Source organism: Athene noctua, chromosome 24 (assembly GCF_965140245.1).
Source record: "Athene noctua chromosome 24, bAthNoc1.hap1.1, whole genome shotgun sequence".
In the NCBI taxonomy this organism is placed as follows: Eukaryota; Metazoa; Chordata; class Aves; order Strigiformes; family Strigidae; genus Athene; species Athene noctua.
Window position 1 is genome coordinate 8,153,072 of NC_134060.1, and position 22,552 is coordinate 8,175,623.

At 46.6% G+C, this 22,552-nt stretch overlaps 2 protein-coding genes across 4 annotated transcripts in view; both read right to left on the reverse strand.

The window, feature by feature from the left end:
* EYA3 (EYA transcriptional coactivator and phosphatase 3) overlaps positions 1 to 12,187 on the reverse strand; it is a 63,401-nt gene extending 51,214 nt beyond the window's left edge. For 2 of the 3 annotated variants that reach the window (XM_074925893.1, XM_074925890.1), the window contains exon 1: positions 12,087 to 12,187. The gene's annotated coding sequence lies outside the window, so the exon portion shown is untranslated. Of the gene's footprint in view, positions 1 to 11,715; positions 11,763 to 12,086 lie in introns of those variants that run through there. The other variant, XM_074925891.1, reaches the window with a different exon arrangement.
* Positions 12,188 to 15,001: 2,814 nt separating this feature from the next.
* PTAFR (platelet activating factor receptor) lies at positions 15,002 to 19,665 on the reverse strand. Its single transcript, XM_074926124.1, is given in 4 exon segments — positions 15,002 to 16,835; positions 16,837 to 16,874; positions 19,538 to 19,558; positions 19,561 to 19,665. Coding segments are annotated over 4 exon segments (1,209 nt in total). The 5' UTR covers positions 19,630 to 19,665; the 3' UTR covers positions 15,002 to 15,754.
* Between the last annotated feature and the right edge of the window lie 2,887 nt (positions 19,666 to 22,552).

Below are 22,552 nucleotides of genomic sequence, written 5' to 3' on the forward strand. Positions count from 1 at the left end.
AAAAAATTTCCTGAAATATTTAATCTTGTAAGTCTGACAGCAAATCTGCATCATATTAACCACGCTAAAAGAACTGTTTACATTATGCAGCTCTAAACTTTATTTTCAATAAAATATTTCACTAATACGTATAAAAAGTCACACAGCTACCACCAGAGGCTACCACGAAGTTAAACTACAGTTCTATTAGAGAAACTGTTTCAGTACTCCACTTTCACTATAATTTCATTTAAAAGGTTGCGACTACGGTAAATTTACTTATTTCTTCTGTTATTTTGCATTAGAGGCAGCCATGGTATTTATCAAGGTGCAATCAGTTCTGAGAACATCTGTAGCTATTTGTGTCTTAGCAACAACAGTTGCTAGAGTAACCTGCTCAAAAATATTAAAGAAAGAATAAAGTACTGGATATTTGAGATTTTTTACTGGGGAAGAAAACAGTTTAAACATAGTGTTCAATGCTCAGGTTCTCAGTAAGAGCCACTGCTTTTAATTAAGTGGATTTATTACACCATTTGCTTCACACAGCATCAGTCCTGCTGGCAGGAGCAGGTGGGAGCACAGAACACCCGCCCGGGTCAGACAAACGGGCTGCAGGGCCCAGCCCAGCGCCGTCCGCAGGTGACACTCGCAGGGAGCGCATGAGCCTGGCCACCCTCCATCACCCCCCCCACGGCGCTCCAGCACCCACAGGCGTGACACCGCAGAGGGGACATCCCTGCCTCACCCTCCAGCATCCACTCACGGATCTGTCCCATCCCTCTCTGAACTGGGGGCTGTCGCAGCTCCCACAGCCGCCCAGGGCAGCGCATGACCTGCTGCATCAAGAATTTCTCGCTGTTTTACAGCAATCAGCTTCTGAGCGGCTTCAGTCCCAGTACAGCAGGAGTGGGAGAGCAGCTCTGCTTTCAGCACAGCCCCTCCCTTCAGGATTTCCTACACCTTGATTACATTCTCTCTCGAATTCAGAGTGCCAGCCCTCAGCTTCCCTTCGTAAGGCACCTGCTCCATCCCCGAGTAGGGAACAGCAGATGTAAGACAGGGTGACAAAAACTCTCAGACAAACCAGCTCCACTACAGGATGATGGACAGACCTGCACAGTGAGAATAAGAAGGGTAGCCAAAAGTGGAGTAGTGTGGTGGACGTCCACTACACATCCTCCCTCAAAAAGTGAATGAAGCCATCTTTAAACAGCTGAAGAAACCTTGTGATCACAGACCACAGCTTGCAAGAGGGACTTTAACCACCCCAGTATCCCCTGTGAGAGCAACACGGTGGGGTGAACAAAAGCCAGGTTTCTCAATGCATCAAAGAAATTTTTTGTGTGTGGTGATGTGACATGGTAAGAGTTCAGGATCCCAGGAAAAAACAAAGTAAATAGCCAGATTACAGTTTGTTTAGTAGACTGATCTGATAGGTATGGTGCTACAAGAGGGCCTGAAGGACCAATGCAGCCCAGGAGAGCTGGCTGATCATCAGGGATTTGTGCTTACAAGAAAACAGTCCATCCCAACACACAGGAAAATGAGCAGATGCAGGAGGACACTTTGGCTGGACAGAGAATTTCTGACTAAGCTCAAAAAGGAAATATATGGGAGGTCAAGCAAAGTTCAGATACATGTGAGGACTTCACCAGAACTGATGAAGCATGCAGAGATTAGAAGCCTGGCCTGGCTCAAATCTGGCAGGGGATGCAAAGGGCAACAAGAAGGGCTCCTGTGATTACACTGGCAGCAAAAAATCAAGAAATATGTTGGTCAGATGCAGAGCAGGGCAGGCGCTCAACTGACCAAGGACACAGGAATGGCTGAGGCAGTCAATGTCTTCCTTGCTTCAGGCTTTACTGTCAAGGTCTGCTCTCAGGCCTCCCAAGTCCTCACGCCTCATGGCAGAGCTTGGAGGAAGGAAGTGCCGCCTGTCAGGGGCCCCGGGGGGTTTGGTTACCTGGGCTCAGGGCCAAGATAGTACAGCTGGTGACCTTGAGGATGGCTTTTCCAGAAAGCTCTACTGGAGGCTTCAGTGAAGGTCTCCACTCCCTGCCATGGGAGTTGCTTTTTAAGCTGCCTCACCTTTGGTACCCATCTGAGCTACAGACTTGACTTTCCAGCTTGACTGCAAAGCTGCCTCACCGTGGATCCATCTGCCAGCCAGGGCTCTGGCCTTAACACGGCTACCAGCTATCACCTGCTGTCGTCCCATGGGCCCTGAGGGACTGCACCCTCGCTGTGAGGCCACTGCTGCTGCCTGCCTTGCTGCTACACTTAGCACCCCTTCCCTTAGGGACCAGTGTGTCCCTGCTGCTTCCAGACACTAAGAGTTGTACAGAAAGATGAAATTAGAGACTGCCTTAAGAAAACTGGATGTACACAACTACATAAAACTAAACAGAATAGAGACCGAGCTGTTTTCTACCATTTTTGAAAGGTCATATCAATCCAGGAGGTGACTGATGAATACAAAAAGGCAAATGTCTGTCACCTTCAGGACAGGCAATAAGGGAGATACAGGCTGGTCAGACTTGCCTGCCTCCCCCCAGTATCTCAGGGGACTGTGGAGCAAATCCACATGGAGACCATTCACATGCACATGAAGGACAAGAAAGCAACTGGGAACAAGAAGCATGGATCCACCAAAGGTAAATGGTGCCTGGCCAACCCGACTGCCCTTTCTGGTGAAATGATTTGTTCTGTGGAATAAGAGCTATAAATATTCTGTATTTCCTTTTAGCAATGCAGAGCCCTTCAGCATTCTTGCAGCCACGGTGGGCAGGTATAAACTATGGACAGAATACGTGCTGGATGAAAAGCTCTCTGGACTGCCAGGTACAAAGGACTGTGATTACAGGTCTACAATCTAGCTAGTGGCTGGTAACAAAAAGCTACATACAAGAGCTGATAGTGGACACAATATTAACATCATCATGACCAGTGCAACAGTACACAACATCCCATCCAAAAAACCCTGTGGATAAGATCAAACTGGGGGGTGCAGCCCAAAAGCCTGAGAAGCAGAACTGCAATTCAGATGGACTGTGACATGCTAGAACAGCGGGCTGGCAGGGACCTCATGAAGTTCAACAAGGGCAAGTGCTGTGTGCTGCCCTGGGGACGGAGCAACCCCATGCAACAGGACAGGCTGGGAGCAAACTGAGAGGTCACAGTCATGCAGGAAAGAAACTGGAGATCCTGGTGGACAAGAAATTCAGGATGAGTCAGCTGAGTCCTGGCAGCAGTGAAGGCTTTTCTCAAGCTAGGCTAAAAAAAAAAAAATCATAGAAAAGACTCAGCCAGACTCATCTCAAGTGCCTAGAGAAAGAGGTAATGGTCATAAATTGTGGCAAGGAAAACTCCAGTTCAATGTGAGGAAAAATGTATTCACCATGTGAGTGGCCCACACTGGAAGAGTGATCCACAAGGGTGGTGAAATGTCCACCCTTGCACGTTTTCAAAACCCCAGTGGACAAGACCCTGAGCAACCTACCTTCTGTGAGCAGGAGACTGAAGGAGGCCACCTCATGAGGCCCCTGCAGTCCAAATGCTTTCACCAGCTTTCCACTGACAGAGAACCTCTCCTCCAAGCCTGGGGAAACTTAGCTTCCTAACTACAACTTTGTCAAACATCTTACAAAAATTTGATTATACCTGTTGCTTCCCTCTACCCATGCACTTGCAGAACGCCAGTATATCAACAAGGTGGAACTTCCCTTTATAGAAGCCATGCTGACTCTTTTCCAATGGACTGTATTTTCCAGTAAGCAGTGATTTTGTCCTTTATAACTCTATGATCTTACTGCTGGAAGTCAGTCACATGTCCTCTAGAGCCCACTATTAGCAATAACAGTGACAAGAAGGAATTCACTGAGCTTCTCTGTTACACTTTACCCTCCCCAGGTGCCCATTCCATCAGCCTTGGTCACCGAGCAGAACCACACAACCCCTACCTGGATTCCTGCTCTTGATGGATTTAGAGACTGCATTACTACTCGTTTGAACCCCCTGTGAAAGGTGCTCTTCAACTTACTATTCACCCTTTTTAATTTTCCTGTGACAATTCTTTTGCTATGCTACAGATTTTCCTGTTCTCACCTGCCATGCTTTAAATTTTGACATGCTCACCTTTTCCCCACTATGTTTTTTAGAGTCACACAGGAATGGGGGGGGGAAGTGCAATTTATTCATTTATTCACTTTCAAATGATATATCTTGTCTTCTGACACAGTAATTTTTGAACAGACTCCAAGCTCCCTGTAGGCTGCTCACTTTTGGGACAGATCTTTTTATGGTTTGAAGGATTTTTAAACTACTTGCTTCATTTTTAGGTATTTTAATTTCTTGAAATGGAATATGCATGGGCTGGATTTGTCTGCTGTCCCCTTCTACTCAGTTATATCTAACTGCACTGTGGTTGCTATAAACCATCCCACTACAAGCTTAAAGTAGGTCCTATGCGCCACGACACTCTGAAAAGCAGCTTCTCTTGTTGGTTTAAACTTGGTTGCTGTAGGAAGCAGTCCTTTGCTGAGTTAGAAGAATGTTCTCTCTACCTCACCTCCTGATGAAGCACAGAACTGGTCTCTGTCCAGGTAGCTGAAATCTCCCACTCTAACTCTCCCAGATTTACAGCTTCTCTGATCTCAATAGCTCCTGATCACTGCCACTGCCCTGATCCAGGGGCTGACAGTATAATCCTAGTAGTACATTTAAGCTCTGGGATTTCCACCCATACAGACCCAATAGTGCTTCTCTTTTCCTGTGTTTGTAATGCTGTTACCCTTCATAAAAATGCTTCATGCACAGTGCCTGTCTCCACTATATACCCCACCCCACCATTTCTGAGCCACTGGTACCCTGGCACTACTCCAGGCCCAGTGAAATCCTCCTTCCCCTGCATCTCAGAGACACTTGTCACAGCACAGAGAGCATAATCGAGAGGTGAGCTCTCCATAATCACCATCAAAAAACCATCCCTAATCATACTTTAAAATAATTTATATGATTACAATATCCAAAACTAGTTAATACTATTGTGTCACAAATCACCCAAACCAAGAATGAACACGTTCCATTTGGAATTCAACAACCCCAGAACTTACAATTGGCATTACAGTACTACCAACAGGTATCAAACACACAGACTTACATGGTAAAAGATTCACTACTTCTTGCTCCAGATCACTGGCAAAATCCTTTTCCCTTTCTGTTCCTGGCAGACCAGTCAACTTTCAAGTAAGAACTAACATCTCACAAACAGATGCCTCATCTCCTCTTCCAGGTACAATTTTGCTAAAGAAATGTCTGATGACTTTTTTTCCTAGATCTACCCCAAAGATCTCTTTCTCCCAATTCTCTTTTTCTTTCATGTTAGTTCGGGTCTTTTTCAGTAAGAATCATAATTAACATGCGCTACCAGTGATCAACTCACATGCAACCTAAGAATATCTGAGCTGATCCTGAGTATGTCACACATTATTTTTTATAAAAGGGGCTATTACTTTCTATGAGTGCTTCTAGCTTACCTATTGCACTGGTTTTAGCTGGGATAGAGTTAATTTTCTCCATCGTAGCTAGTATGGGGCTGTGTTTTGGATTTGTGCTGAAGAGAGTGTTGCTAACACAGAGATGTTTTAGTTACTGCTGAGCAGGGCTTACACAGAGCCAAGGCCTTTCCTGCCTCTCACCCCACCCCACCAGCGAGTGGCTGGGGGGGCACAAGGAGCTGGGAGGCGGCACAGCCAGGACAGCCGACCCCAACTGACCCCAGGGCTGTCCCAGCCCACATGGCCTCATGCTCAGCACATAAACTTGGGGGAAGAAAGAGAAAAGGGGGGACTTTGGGAGTGATGGTGTTTGTCTTTCCCAGTCACCATGTGATGGAGCCCGGCTGTCCTGGAGATAGCTGAGCACCTGCCTGCCCAGGGGAAGCGGGGAATGAATTCCTTGTTTTACTTTGCTTATGCACGCAGCTTTTGCTTTTCCTATTAAACTGTCTTTATCTCAATCCACGAGTTTTATTGCTTTTACTCTTCCGATTCTCTTCCCCATCCCACCGCGGGGGAGTGAGCAAGCCGCTGCGTGGGGCTGAGTTGCTGGCTGGGGTTAAACCACTTATGCTCCAGATTAGGACAATAAGTAAAAAAGCTACATTCAAATGCACAAAAATAGTACAAAATTTCTACACAATCCTCAAAATATACTGCAGCAAGGACAACAAAACTTTCACAGTAAAACAGATTCATATTTCCTTTCTCTTCCCTGCTGTCCTTCCATCTATTCCCATTTCCTTTTTTCTCTTTCATGTCATTATTTATTTGAATTATCTGCCAGTCTAGTCATTACATAACTTTTTATATTTAGCCCATACAAAATATTTTCAGTTCAAGAATACTCAAATATATTAACTTCTAAACACAATGACTCATTCCACTCAACAACTCTCTTCTCCAGAAAACAAAAATATATTTCTAGACAACAAAACTGCAGTGATATAAACTTTCAGTCTTTCGACCTGTCCTACTTGAAACTTTTTCTCTACTATAGAGAAAAAATAGCTTTTGCTCCCTGCATTCTTTCAAATCTTTTTCTAAACGTAGAACAGCAATGCATTCAGTAAACCCAACATGAATTACTACTCACCACTGCAATTAGCAAGCCTCTGGGTTCATTCACAAGCAGCAACATCACAGGGTCACCAAATGCATGTTCAACTTCTGCCACATACACAAAAAAATCATTTGAAGGCCCCAAAGAAGTAGGACAACACATACCAAAGATTTGGACAAAGGAAACTCAGCAGGAAAGGTCTGATATTTCATTAAGATAAGAAGCTTTGTTTGAGACTGTTCCTGATCCACAGGGGTCTGTCAGACTATTTTACCAGATTCAGGCAAATGGCAACTACACATATTACAAAGATCAAGAACAGAGATTAATGGAGAGCCATCAAGGGGGTTTTGGGGGTGGTTTTTTTTTGTTTGTGATTTTTTTTTAAGCTTAAGGCATATCCTGAGTTACAGCTTTTAATCAGAGAAAGAAAAAGAGGAGACGAGATAAAGAAAAGCATAAGACTTCAGGGTTCACACAACTGTGGTCATAAGAAGAGACTCAAACTTCACTGTGTGTTTTTTTCTCTGGTCAATACTTAAAAAACAAACAAAACAAAAAAAGAAAATTAATTACACTGCTTCAGGGATCATGTAAACCAAGTCCTCCAACCTTCTGCTACGTGCAAGTTTCCAGGAGAAAGCAAACAAGATCATGAAGATATATTTTCATTGCTCTAACACACATTCTTCAGACCTTCTCATTAAGAATTAATCCCTAACCAACCAAATAAATCCTAGCAAATATAGTGCTGTATGTTCTGAAGTTTCTGATGACTGCAGAAAATCTAGAACACAAAATGAATGCAGACTGATGAATGACCAGGTCATGGTTTTACTAAGATATCTGTAACTAGGTGCACTGTGGCAAGTGATAATATTGTGTATTTTAATTTTAGCTGATACCAGTTGCAAAGTGAATCACATTATGCAAGCTACTGCAGTTGTAATCAGTGACTGTTTAACCCTACACTCCATTAAGTTACAATCAGTTTTATTTGACAACTGGGATGGGCAGGGAACACAGGCAGAGCTCATTTCCCCAGCTCTGGGAGCCCTGGTAGCTGTCACCTGTGACCACGAGCCCATCCCCAGCCAGGGGCCCTGGGCGAGTGAGTGACTAACAAGGAGGAAGTTTCGCAGAAGCAGCAGGATGACACCTGCCTTCAGGCTAAATGACAGCCCAAGGAATTAGTATCTTCTTGAGAAAGAACAGTCCACAGTATTCTCTGCTTCCTTTTAACTCCAAAACCTGTCAACATCAAGAAACTTCCCACAGAGCTGTCATATTTGACTTAGGCCCGTTCCAGCTAACGAAGCCTGCCAATTTTTGTACTCTCTTGAACTAGTCCGCTTTTTACTTCCATCACAGGAAAAGGAACCTGCATGACATACACTGGATTCTGGTAGTAGTTCAGCAAGAACTAACACTTTCAGTAAAGACCAATTCTATAGGTTTTTTATAACAGCATCAACAAAAGAGTTAATTGCATTCAGAGATTAGAGAAACTTACTGAATAGCTTGGTGCTGTTTTTTCTTCAGTGTAAAGTTAAACTCTTTAGGTCCTGGAAAACTACTAGACAGACTAATAACTCAAGAGAACTGGCAAACTGCTTTTGCTATCTTACTTTAAAATGCTGACAGCAGTGGTATCACTGACTCATGGGGACTTTTTGGCTATCTTCAGGTCAGGCAAGAGTGACTATTTTGTAACTCTTTTTTTTTAAGCCAGAAGAATTAATTTTTCCTCATCTCCAGAAAGATCAAATAGCAGCAGTCTTGGCATAACAGCTAACTACTGGATAGTAAAAAAATACGATACAGTAGAAAAAGAATTAAACCTCGCGTGTTTTTACCGTTCTCCAGAATACCAGCCAAGCTAATGAAGAAAAAAAAAGTAGCCCCTGTTATCTTTGAGACCCTTTATCTTTTAGAAAGGCCAGCGTCCCTCCCTATAACCCAAACTGGGGATACTCAAGGCAACAGCTTCTGAATTTTCAAGAGCTATTATAAATGTATTGACCAAAACATCAGATCTATTGCAAATGGGACCAGACTTCTGTGTTAAACTTCAAAGCCTTGAACCAATCGGGTTGTCTTCTGTGACAGTATTTTCCCCAATATGCATATGAGAACAACTATGCCTTTACCAAAGAAGCAGCATGGGGAAATTTTGATAGGAAACCAGTAATCGAGCCTACTACAGAATACTTCCACGTGGTTTTGAAAACAGCTGCCACTTTGTTTTCTGCTCTGAAGACTAATCACCTACTTTTTCAAATGATCCTGGCCCTGAATATGCATTTTTTTACCCCAATCATCTTACGTCAATCATATTTAAGGAAGAATTTCCTAAGCTCTCTCAAATAGAGTAGGGCAAAAAATTTGTCACAGAAAAGACATTCGCATGAGACTATTTGTAAAATCTTCAAAATGGAATTCATATGACAGTACGATATTTATAGAAATATGAACTGTCACCTAAGGTTTAAAGTTGACGTACACTTTATGTTACGTTCCAGCTGGTGACTCTCAGAAAAACAGTGCTGTCAGTATTCAAACACTAACAACACAAATTTCAAGACTCATAAGAAGCTCTTGGGATGTGAGAAGAGCTCTGTAGATGGGTCTCAGCTCAGAGAAACTTCTGCAGAGTCAAAGAACTGTTCAGTCACCTCTGAAACAAGACTAGCCATACCTTCAACCCCGTAAGTTTATTTAAGAGACAGAAAAAGTTCCCAATCAGCTTCATCACAATGCTAAATTATTTTTATAAATACAAAGCTTGTTTTCTGGTTATATTGCCTAGTTACAGGACTGATCGGTGACAACCTGGAAAAGACAAGACAGCAGTGTGGTGTGCTGGGTCCATATGACACTGAGCAGCCTGCTATGACATGCCATCTCTTCTGCCCACAGCACCCTCCTAAACATCAGGATTGGGGAAGACATTAGGATGAGACCTGAACCCTTGCAGCACCACCTTCACTGAAGCTCTGGAAGCCGCTGCCAGAAGGAAGAAAGGATTTGAAGATACTCTCTCAGGTACTGGAGTGCCTCCTCTGCACGAACTATCCTTGAGTCAGTGCTGGAGAGGGGCCACTGAAGAGAACAACGCTGGAGAGAGGCTTGGTTTGCTGCCTTTTAACCAATTAAAGTAAAAACTTCCAGACAAATTAGGATGAAAGAAAGAATGAAATTAAGGACAAGATAAAGCAAGAAAAAGCTGAAAAAGACCTTCCTCAACTTATGACTAACCAGTGTGTGCCACTGGTCATGGTTTAGGTGACAAAAACACTTAGGAACCGTTGCAAGAGACAGTGCTGCCTGGAGGTGGGTTGTCTGTAGACACTGCTTGGTGCAAGATCATACATAAAATACCATTAGTTAAATTCTGACATGATTCCATTTAACAACTCAGAACTTTCCTGCACATCTCCAGCCTGACAGGTCCTTTTCGATCATAGGGTTTTGCAGACCCAGTACCAGTTTTAACAAACATCCATTTTCTAGGAGCATCTTTCAGGAAAACAAAACAAAAGAGAGCACTGACTTGCAGGGAAGGGAAAAAAAACCCAACCTACTTCTGATAACTAAAAATACGGGCACTGAGTTACTCATGTCCACAATGAGGTATTATCTGCTTTAAGCCTTGAATCTTTAACCATAACATGACTTACACATGGGAACAGACTACTGCTAGGCTTTTCATTCAATTAAAATATTCCAGTATATTTTATCCACTTTTATGTTTAGTCATACATAAAACTACGCTTTGATACACGGAAGTTAGGAAATCATACATTAACTTGCTGTAGAAGTAATCCAACCCATTAACACAAAACATGGAAACCCATTTAATAAGGTGTACTCTGACATATTCAATCCAAAACTCATTCAACATCTGGATATTTACAGAGCAAAGTTTTGAGAAGCTATAAATCCTTCTGAAGTCCCCAATTACTCGGGAATTATTACAGCTATGGCACACATCTGTGATGGGCCAGTCACAGTTTTTCAATCAAATCTGTCACACAACCCAACAATACACAGTGACCAGGGTGCCAAAACTGCTGCTGAGGTTGGAGGGAAGAGCTGAGAGGGAGGCAAAAGCTGCAGAAGGACTGTAAAATAATTCTAATGGCTTGTAAACCCTGAGACCTTAACCTCAGCTCCCTTTAAGACACAGAGCAGTGAGAATGTACCTGCCTATCATTGTTTGTGTGGCAAAAATTGTATTGCAGAACTGCACAAGTAATAAGTCTAGCACCACGAGCTGGTAAGAAAAAACCCAGAACATGATAAGTACAGTCTGAGGGTTTTGAGTTTTTTGCGGGTTGAGGAAGCCACTATCTTCACGGATTTTTCAAAGTAGCTTAAAATGAAAACAGTGACCTGAGGCAGGTGAATTGCTATGAGTCTCAACAAAACCTTACTATCATGAATTTAAGATAATCTGCAACAGACAAAATTGAAGGAAAACAAACAACAGAGGCAGATAATTGTAAAATCTTATCTTAATCAGTATGGTTGACTTTTAATTACCAGTTGGAAGTTACTACACTACAGATAAGAGTGCATCACAGAAGCAGAGCTAGCTCCACACTGAAAGCAAAGTCTACCAAGGCTTTTCTGCACGATGCTCCATCTGACTTACTGCAGCTACGTCGCATCAAGGACTAGCTCCAGTCTGGAAACAATTTAGCCACACCATGCAGCACAGAAACCAAACTAATAAGGCGTGCTGTGCTTGAGCTGGCTCCACATAAAGCTTCGGCAACTCTGTGCAGCATTCCCAGAACCAGGAACGTCCGGCAGAGCTGATCCGGATCCAGCACAGCTTGTGAAGCCCATCTGAGGGTGGCCCTGCCAAGCCCAAACACCTCCTCCCGGACCTGTCTGCACAAGCTCCAGCTGAGCGACTCAACCCACCCAAGGAGCGCAGATGTGTTTAACTGTCTCCTCGCAAACCAACCCCGTCCGGGCTGGGCTGCCCTGAGCCGGGGCCACCTACCGCTGCTGGCCCTGTGCACAGCCCCCGAGCCCCGGGCGCGGCCCAGGGCGAGCTCTTCCCGGTTACCTCGCGGCAGCCCCTCCTCCAAGCCCGGAGCTAACCTGGGGGACTCAGGGAGTGTCTTTCTGCACCTTTGGGCTGTTTCCCGGCTCTTCCCACACCACCGGCAGCGGCTGACGCCCCAGCACTGCCGGGTGCCCCCCGCCGCGCTGCGGGGCGGAGGGTCTGTAACCCAGCACCGCCCGCCGACGGCTGCCCGGGCCACGCCGGGGCCGGGGGGGGGGGAAGCACACGCTTTACACGCGCGTCGTCCCCGCGGCCGAGGGGAGCCCGGGCCCGCTGGGCCCCGGGGGGTGTGGAGGGGGGGGCGCCGGCTCCGCGGGGCGAAGCGCGCTTCCGGCGGGGGGGGGGGGGGGGGGAGCGGAAGGGGGCCGCAAAGCCGCGGGCCGGGCCCCCCTCAGCGGGCTCTTACCGAGAGGCGGCTCCGGAGCCGGGCCCGGGCGCGCGTCCCGCAGCGGACATGGCAGCGGCGGCCCCGCGCCTCCTCCCCCCGCCGCCGCAGCGCCGCCCGGAAGCCGCGCGCGCGGCGCCGGAAGTGACGGCACCGGCCCTGAGGCGGCGGCGGGGCCGGGGCGGGAGCGGCCGGGCCGGGGCCGCGGGGCGCCGGGGGAGCGGCCCCGCCAGTGCCGGGCGAGAGCGGCCGAGCGGGGCGGCGGCGGCCCCGGCTCGGCCGAGAGGCGCCAGCGCTGCCCTGCGCTTGCGGCCGTGCCCCGCTGGGGCCTGGGCCGCCCCGCTGCTCGCCCCGCGGGTCTGTTGCGGTGCAGTTACTGAAAAGAGTTTGTCACCGCCTGGCCGGAGCGTCAGAGCCGCCTGATGGGGTGTCTGTGGAAAAGTTCCCACGTGTGCAGGACGGAGAGTTCGGCTATTTTTTGTGGTTGGGTTTCTCAGAACTTTAGCAGAATTTTCAGAAGTACTAATAATTTCTTTCCCCTTTCAACAGGTCAAAACTTGCTGAGCCTTTAATTTTACCACTTCTCAAGAATTCACATGGTGATTTAAAAAGAAATAACACCCCTCAAATTCAGGCTGTGTCAGCGTGGCACCGAGGTGTCACCCGGCAGGCAGCTAAACACCACCCAGGCGTCTGCTCATTCCCTGCCCCACAGTGGGACGGGGAGGGAATCGTAAAAAAAACCCCAAACATTTCGTGGGTTGAGATAAAGACAGTTTAATAACAAAAGGAAGGGAAAGTATATACCAGTAAAGAGTTAGAACATACAAAACAAGCAATGCACAATGCAATTGCTTCTCACCAACCAACCGATGCCCAGCCAGTTCCCAAGCAGCTGGGGTCAGCTCTGCTGGCCGCGGCTTCCTCCTGACTGCCTGTGTCCCCCCTCCTCGCTGCCAGGGCAGTATGAGAAGCTGAAAAGTCCTTGACTTAGTGTAAACACTGCTCAACAACAACTAAAACAGTGTGTTATCAACATTCTCATCCTAAATCCAAAACACAGCACTATACCAGCTATTAGGAAGAAAATTAACTTTATCCCAGCTGAAACCAGGGCACACAGCTTTTCCTTTGAGTATAAATACAGAAAGATGGTAAGGTGGGAGAAGAGAAAGGGCAAAACACTTGGGAAACACATTTTATTCAGAAGAACTTCTGAGGATCCTTTTTGTTGCAAAGCAGAGTAATGCAACATTGCGGTAAAACTGAGAAAGTAATTCCAGGAACAGAAGTAGAAGCTCAGGCTGGTTTTTAAAAACATACTGTTACTGACTTAATTACTGCAACATCTCCTGAAGTGTCCTCAGGGCTTTTTCCTCCACTTATCCTCTTGGATGCCAGTTTACATTTGTTCTCTGAGCCCACACTGGCCTTACAAGTGTTTTCTGTGGAGTAAAATATGTTATTTACCCACAGTAAGTAGCCTAAACTGTAAACTCTCTTGAAAGCTTTCCAGGAATCAATAGAAGAAGATCACGCATCTACCAGATCTCCATGTAATATCCCTTTTTATTTCCTCTAAGAGTTGCCAAACTCCATCTGTTCAGTGCTTTAGCGGCTGTGAAGAAGAGAGCTCAGCTGTTACACCTACAGCATCGGGTGCCAAGGGGGAAAGGGGAAAGCTCCTCCCGTCTGCCAGCCGCAGGAGCTCCTCAGCCAGAACGTGCCATCTGGGAAGGGCAGAAACACAGAGGCAGATTCCTCCAGCAAGCAGGATTTAGGCTTTTAAATTACAGAAATCACCCTTCTTGCTGTGTGCTGTGGCTCGGTTGACTGCTGATTCAGGGCAAAGCTTTGAGCATGGCTGAGGGACGTAGTGGGGGAATTCTCTCTCTGCTAAGAGGTGCCAGCAGTTTTTCTTTATAGGTGGCCATTGCTGAAGCAGAGTGCACCACCAGGAGGGAAACACATCAGATTGTGATCAGATTCTTTCCCCTACCTGGCACTGGGCCTTGAGTGCGTGGCTGGCCCTTGCAGGTAGCATTAGAAAAAGAAACATCTTAGTTCTTTACTCATTCGCATAAGTGAGCATAAAAGCTGCCTGCCTGTCTTCAGGAGATATATCTGAAGGACCCGTATCTCTCCTGAATATAGGCAAAGTCTGATACAAACGTTGGTTCTATCTTTGGATTTGAGCTTGTCTTTCACATTCTCTGGTGGGTGTAGGAAGACTGCTGTCCTTGCATATGAATAATCAGTGTCACAGGTCAGATGATACACTTTTCCTGTCATCAGGCAGACTCTCCTATGTAGTTTAGGGAACCAAAAACTGTTGTGAAAACAACTTAAGTTCCCTTCCCTTCTCTGCCCAATTTCCTGTGCTGGATTGAGCAATTTGGGTTAGAAAAGGAACCTCAAGTATCTCATGACTGGTAACAGAACTCAGCACCCCTGGAAAACCACTTTCCCCTGTGCTCTAACTGACTGCAGCCAGCCCTGAGCGAGGAGTCTCCAGTCTTGCTGGAGAGCATGAATGCTGTCTGTCAAGAGTACTGCATCACTGTGCAGCACGGATTTACTCAGAAAGGGGCCATGACCTGGCCTAATACTTCACTTGTGGTAGGATAGCAAGAACTAGTCAGCTTCATTTCTTCATAGCAGAAATAGAAAGGATGGGGAATAATGTGTAGTTGCTTGCTACAACCCTAATTTAAATAAATAAGAACAAAGATACTGATGCATTTTAAGGTTTTTTTCTTCTTATCATAATGCCCATGCTGACAATAATCTTCTGTTATCTGGAGCCTCCAAAGTGAGATTGGATTTCCACAGACACATGCAGCCAGCCAAAAATTATAAAACAGAGTGCAAGAGGCCACTGGTTTGCCAGATCTGCTACCATACAAGAATCCAGGGCAGATAATAATCCCCTTTGGACATAATGCTTCTCTGGGGATGGGAGCTGAGGCATTACCCATTTCTTTTTTTTCTTGCCTACTAGTCCAATTACTTGACTCTTTCAGGAGCTGGGATCAAAGGCAAAAGTTCACAATGGCTATTCCCAGACATCTGTCGAGCATGGACCTCAGCAGACCATGCGAGTAGGTAAGAAGGGATCAGAGGTGCAGATCTCTTCTTTGATGGCATTTGAGGAACTCCTTGGACTACATCCCCTCTAGTCACTCAAGAGCTTCTTCGACTCAAACTCTCTTCACAGAACCATGCAAGCTGCTTAGAAAATTCACTTGATACTAGCAGCTCAGTCTGTTCTTCCAGGCCTTTTAGAAGTCTCTTACAGCTCTGATACTGGATTCTTCATGAGAGCTGGGCAGGCAAAGGAGCAGGGACAGTGCTATCCAGGCTGACACAATGGGTGATTTCAGTGGACTTAGCTTCTAGCTGCTCACTGCAGAGACTCAATAGTACATTTCTTTCACATAAAAGCAGATTGTCTGAGCTGTTTTCAGGGCCCACAAGAACATCAGCCCAGACAGAAGGTGCTATTCTACCAGATTACTACAGGTTCCAGTTCTGCCACTTGCATGTGATAGAAGAAATGAGTGTCTATTCTTCTGTCTTATTTGGAAAAAGAAAATCCTGGTCCTCTGTTGTGTCCCTGGGTGCCTCTTCTTGAGAAAAGATGAGTGACTAAGTCACACATCTCAATCTGCAGTCAAAACAGGGCTGAACTAGATCCTAATGGCATCCTCTTGGTGAATGGTGCCCTCAATCACCGTGTCCGTGGTTTGCCTGGAGCACTTGCGACTCCCTTTCATGCTTTTCAGGTTTTCTGAAAGATGCTTCTGGAACTTCTTGGTGAGGAAGCAGTAGATGATAGGGTCCAACACACAGTTCATACTCAAGAGGCACAAAGTCACCTGGTGAGCATCATTGAGTTGTTGGCGCAGCTCACAGTTATCCTTCTCCCACTGCTCCAGAACAGTCAGGGTCCAGGGCAGGTGCACTATGTGATGAGGTACAAAGCATATGATGAACACAGCCAGCACTGTGCAAACCATCCAGAGTGCCCTTTGCTTGACATGAGCACTCTTCCGTGGCTGCACTGGTTTGGAGAACAGGGTCCTGATAATGATGATGTTCCAGCCTAGTATACAAAAGAAAATGATATAGAAGAGGACACAGATGATGACATGAATGGCGAGAACAGCTGAAACACCACTAGAAGTGTCATAGTGCTCAAAGCACCGCGTGAAATTCTTTGACTCGATCTCCTCCTGATTAGTATTATTGTCAAAAAGGTAATACAAAGAGCTGCCCACTATTATGATCCAGATAGCTGCTGATAAGTAGATACCCCTTCTCTGAGTGGTAAACTGAGCAGCTTTAATGGGATTAGTCACAGCTTGGTAACGATTGTATGTGATGACCATCAGAAAAGCAACAGAAGAGTAGGTGTTAACAAAAAATAAACAGCCAGCCACATTACAGAGGAACTCGGGCATGACCCAGTCTCCATGGTGGTGATAGTAAACAATCCACATCGGCATCACAATCAAGAAGAGCAGGTCAGCTACTGTCAGGTTCACCATGAATATCTTGATTTCATTGAGTTTCTTGGTGGGGTAAATATGGCTGAAAATCCAGAGCACATAGCAGTTGGCAGCAAAGCCCAGAATGAAAATGATGCTGTAGAAAACAGTGAAGAGGTTGTAGCGAAACTCAGAGTCTATGTGGCATAAAATGTAGACATCCGCACTACCTTCGGTACCACCTTTATATTTTCCAGACATTGTGATGCTGAGTGGGTGCGTCTGAAGCAGAATTTCCTGACGTAGCTTTTATTCTTACCTAAAAATACAAATCGTGAGATGAGCTGGTCAGTATGGTGCCATTGCTAAGCCAGACCCCACCTTTCATTTTCAGGTGACTGTGACCACAGGGGCTCTGCTCATGCCTTGGCTCCAGCCACGGACACCTGCCCTGCCCTGTCCCCCCAGTCCTCTCTTTGATCCCATTTCCACACCAAACTTTCTGTCTTTATCCAGCATTGTCTGCTGCAATGTGGGTCTTGGATCACTAATCTCTAATCTCAAAAGATTTTTCTGCTTGAGGATTCTTAGATAAAATAATCTGTTACTCTGCTCTGTCTCAAGCTTCTTAATCTTTTACTATAAGCAAACAGGTTTTCTGGGTCTTCCCCCCCCCCCCCCCCCCCCCCATGGTTCCTAATGCTTTCTTTCTAACTTTACATTTATTTTAACCTAGAAATTCCAGAAGTAAAACAGTATCTGGTAAAAATGTCTTAATGGTGCCATTTCCAGAGTTGCCTTCTACTTGCTGCTTTCTGACATTTTCCTGCTTACACATGTAAAGATCCTGTTTGTTTTCTTAGTTGCAGGCACTGTAGGATCTCCCATTCACTTCATTACAGGCTACCAGACCTCTCAGTATTTTTACTTGGTGCAAAGATGAGTCACTAATCCTAAAGGGTGATGTTTTGTGCTACACTGTTGATTTTAACTACGGTTAATTTCTCTTGAAATCCTGGCTGTTGTCTATCGTGCCATCATGTTGAATTCAAGTTGTCATCAAACCAATCTGGCTCCCTTCCCCCCAGCCCCTATCCTCCATTTCTGCATCAAATGCAAGTGTCAGCAGCAGCACTTCTGTACTGTCCTGTGTGGCTGGTGAGGCTGCTGACAAACATTGTCCCTAAAGAGATGCCTTCAGGTTTTTAATACTACCAGCCCACACCTCAGTTAGTATTTATTCAAATCTTGCCTACAGCTTGGACATACCAAATTCCTGCATCATCAATACTGTACGTGTTCTTGCCTCAGATTTACATGGATTTGGTCTAATCCCTTGTATACTTTAACCTGCTGCTTTTACCATCCAGAGGATGCACACATGTGTTCTTGGCTCTAGCACCAACTCCTGGTCTGACGCTGGGCAGGCACTTGCCTCTCCATGACACAATCCTGCAGATCTGCTTGGTTTTCTCTCCTTCTTCCTTCATGGGAAGATAACTAATGCAGGTAAAGCAGCTTGAGAGCCACCAGCAAGGACACTAGGCTGCTCACTGATGCTAAACTTGCTGGGTTTTTAACCTAATTTGCAGCACATGTTGGTTTTCCTCAAGAGTGAGTAGACTATATCACCAATCATGAAGCCTAAACTTCTTGTGTGAGTTATGAGGGAATGCCAGGAGCTGCACACTAACGTGCTTGCCTCAGCTCTGCCAGCCCCACAGACAACAAGCATTTTCCCCCAAAGACTTGATGCTTCTGGAGAAGGCTCCCTCCTGCCTCGAAACTTTCTGGATCTTCCCCAGCAGCAGATAGTGGCATGAACCCCCACCTCACCCTCTCTGGGTTGAGTCTCTCTTTGTGCCCATGTGCTGTTGGTTCCTCATCTACACATCTGCACATTTGCAATTTTCCTCCGCAAATGGGGAAGTCAGCTCTAGCTCAGAAAAGCTCTCCCTTTCTTCAGAAAACTCTGCAAACCCATTGGCACTTCTTTCCAGATGTTAGGAGAGGAAAACAGTAGTCATCTTCCCAAGCCTGTCCTGCCTCACCCCTCACAGGTCCCCTAAGGACATGACAACTACCGATATCCACAGCTTGTCCCTGGACCTTCACAGGCTGCTGCATGATGGGCAGCACTGAGGTCTGAGTGACTTTAAACTCAATCTTTCAGCCACGTTCCCTATGAATTAACAAGTAGCTGTAGCAGTACTAGCAGTTGGCCAGGTGATACACGTATCTGTCCTCTTTCACCTTGATCTCTGTCACCCTGCTGAGGACCCAGTGATCTCTAAAAGGAGGTGTGGGTTGCCTGGGCTGTGACACCTTGGGGTCTGGCCACAGAGGTCTGGCACATCTCTGAGGAGCAGCAGGTCCCAGAGGTCCCAGAGCAGCCAGGGGCCTGCGCTCTGTTCCCTGTTCTACTTTTGATTCATGACCCAAGGCAAATCCTACTGGTCATCTCACGGATCTGTTTCCACACCCTCATCTATGTATGAAAAGTGGTAGTTGTCACAACATGGTCTTAAATAAATGTCTGTGCCTAAGCCCAGCTCTCCCACTCACTGAGGGACCATCTCCGGTAAGGACAGACGCCAGTTGGAAGGGTTTGCATCTCTCAGCTCTAGAGGGCACCTAGCAGATGCAGACATTCAGGGAAGGAGTGAGGCTGTACAGGGGCAAGAGAAACTAGTGGGGACCTTTGTGTTTGGTACCTTATTCTAATGTTAGAATAAGGAAAAAAAAAAGTGCTAATTACCTAAGATCATTAGACAACTTAAGTTTTTTTAAAGTCTCCATCATAAATCCACTGCTCTATCTGCCAACTTTTGCAAATAGTTCTGGTGCTTGGGCTGGAATCTTTGCAATGGCAGGTGCTCTATCACTGTAGCACCAGACTTGAACATACCAAAAGTTGGGGGGTGAAGAAGGGAAGGTGATGCATCCCTCCAGCAGAATTAATGAAGTGCCCACACCCAATACACAGGCACAACTGCTATTCACGAAGTCCCTTTAGTCTGTGCCATGGGGCACTGTCCATCTACCCCTCCATTTCTGATGCTGTACATGGGCATGGCAGCCTCCAAATTTTGCCCAGGAGCTCTGGTGAGTTTTAGTGGTGGGGTCCCCAGGACTGCCCATCAGCCACCAGGTTTAGCAGATGAGGTGAAAGGGAGAATGAACCTGCACATCCCTCTCCACTGCAAAGCCCTGCACAAAAGATGGGTTTGAGCTAAGGGGCTGCACTCTGACTGGAAAGATGAATGCAAGGACGTGCTTTATGTTGTTAAGTCTGCTAGAAATTGCCGGAAAAGGTTGGCTGTGGGAAATGGCAGTGCCATCTCCTGGCCCCAACAGCACCTTGGTGAAGCTCATCTGTCTTTGCAGTAGTAGGCTGTGCAGTGCCAATGCCAAGGTCCTTCAGCGAATCCCAAGAAAACCTTGTTTTTCCCTTCTTGCTTGTCAAGCCAGAAATTCTACAAAATACAGCTAGAAGAAAGCATGGCACCATTTCCTACTAAATTTACTCAATACCCACTTCCCCCTTCAGCCTGAGGAACATGAGCTCACATCTTCCGTGTACTTGTGAGATGTCCTAAGCCCCTAGACCCTGGAGTACCATATGGAGGATCTCACCGAGCCTTTCCTGTTGAAGTGGTTCCCCTTTGTATAAAACACGTCAATATTCTTCGTGCCAGCAGAAGAGAGAACAGGCACAGTGGTCAGGTTGTGGGCTGGTGGGTGTGAGTCCTGTTACCTGCTGCAGCAGCCTGCGCTGCATTACCAAAATCCCCGGCAACTCTAGCCCAAGTCACTGCCTTGTACACTAGTACACCAGCCAAGAATCCCAAGTGGGTTATATCATCAACTCTGTTGTGTGCAGAACTAGAGGTGAAAGTAGCCAATTGCACAGCAGAGCATGCCCGAGGCAACTGTGGATTCTGCTCCCAGGCTACACTCTCTCCCATGGGCCATGGTCTCCAGATAAGAATTTACTGGCTCGTGGCTGCAAGGTGCAAAGACCATGATAACACAAGCTATGCCATCAGCAAAAGTATATTCCAAGAGGAATAGTGCTAATAAAGTATATTTTCTGCTTACCACAGTTGAAAGTATTCAGCACAATATGTCCATCTTCAGCTTCAGTAGAGCAGTGACGGGTGTTTCACTGAGGCTGTTTGGTCTTCTTCCAAGTGTTATTTTCTCTGACCTAAGTCTGGAAGGTCTTCACGCAGGCAGCTCTCAAGAACAGGACACCAGAATGGGAGCAACTCCAGCATGACTGCAGAGTCACTAAAGAAGAGGAAACGTGTGACATCAGCTTAAAGGAAATGAGAAATAAATTAAGCTGTAGAGGAAAGGCAAGTAACCACAGTGAAGATCTGGAAAGCCCTTAAAGCCGTTTCCTCAAAGTATCTCTGCTTCTGATAAAGCTGTAAGAGGGCAAAGTTGGGATTTTCCTCTAAAGGCAGAATAGGAATTAGGAATCCACACCATGTCCCTGGTTAGATCTGGGATTAGAAAGTAATTGAGCATCCTTCTTCCAAACAGATGAATGGCAGAAGCCAGAAGAGCTTTCACTTAATAACTGAGGAAAGGAAGTGCCACGAAACTCATATATTCCATGGACAGAATCATTCCCTAGCAGAGTCTCCTTCACACTTGTGATGGGGATAAACAGACCCAAGACTCTGGCCGTTCTTTTATCTCAGGGACCTTCAACGGACGCTGAGACACCACAGCATGGCAGATCTTCACCTGGCCCCTCCACCTTCACATCATTATTTGTGGCAGCCTGAAGACCCCAGTGATACAAATTGGTGGGGTGCTCAGGAAGACACCAGTGACAAGCAAAGCTGCACAGATGGTCCCAGCTAAGCTGTGAATCCCAGGCTGTAGCTGCCATGCTGATGGTTAACCTCCCCTCCATGCAGACACTGCTCTTACACCTGCGCACAGTGCAGATGTGAGCTTGGAGCATCTGCGCCATGTCCAGCACAAACCTCACACCTGCAGACACCTACAGGAACTGAAACACCGAGTCTGGTGCCTGGGTTCAGTGTGAAATACGTAGGAATGGAGCCACAAAGTCCATCACCAGCACAAAGAGGTGCCCGAGCCTGCAACAAGGCTGCTGAGGAACAACGTGGGCTCAAGCAGAAGCAGAAGAGGCCCATCCACATTGGTGCTCCCCTGGGAAGGCTGGGCCCTGCTGGCTCTTCTCATGGAATCCATCTATGTCAAACAGCCCACGGTAGGCCCTGGCCATGTCCGTGCTGGGAGGAGCACCTGAGACCCCCATGGTGTGGTCTCACCTCTTGGGAGAGCCACCAGGGACAGGCTGAGGGTTGTGTCCCCTGGGCCACACCAGCTGAGGGCACCAGCTGAACTTCTCCAGGAGCCAGGAGCTGGCACAGACCTTGGGACACCTTCAGGTCATGCTTTTACTGCTGGGCTGGCGAGCCCTGGCTCTGAGCTGGGACACAGCAACCTCGTCATCAGCTGGGGAGATGGGGCACTGATAGAGGCGGCAAGGTGAATGGAAGCAATGCTGCTCTGCCAGAACACTGACTTTTGGCTTGCCTGGCCTCCGGCATCTCAGAATCACAGAATCAACTAGATTGGAAAGGACCTTGAAGATCATCCAGTCCAACCGTTAACCTAGCACTGACAGTTCCCAACTACACCATGTTCTTAAGTGCTAAATCAACCCGACTCTTCAACCCCTCCAGGGATGGGGACTCCACCACCTCCCTGGGCAGCCCATTCCACTGCCTAACAACCCCTTCTGCAAAGAAATGCTTCCTAATATCTAGTCTAAACCTTCCCTGGCGCAACTTGAGGCCATTACCTCTTGTCCTGTCGCTTACTACTAGGTTAAAGAGGCTCATCCCCAGCTGTCTGCAGCTTCCTTTCAGGTAGCTGGAGAGGGCGATGACGTCTCCCCGCAGCCTCCTCAGAGGTCTCCTCCTCAGCCTCCTCCAGGTGATGGGAGCC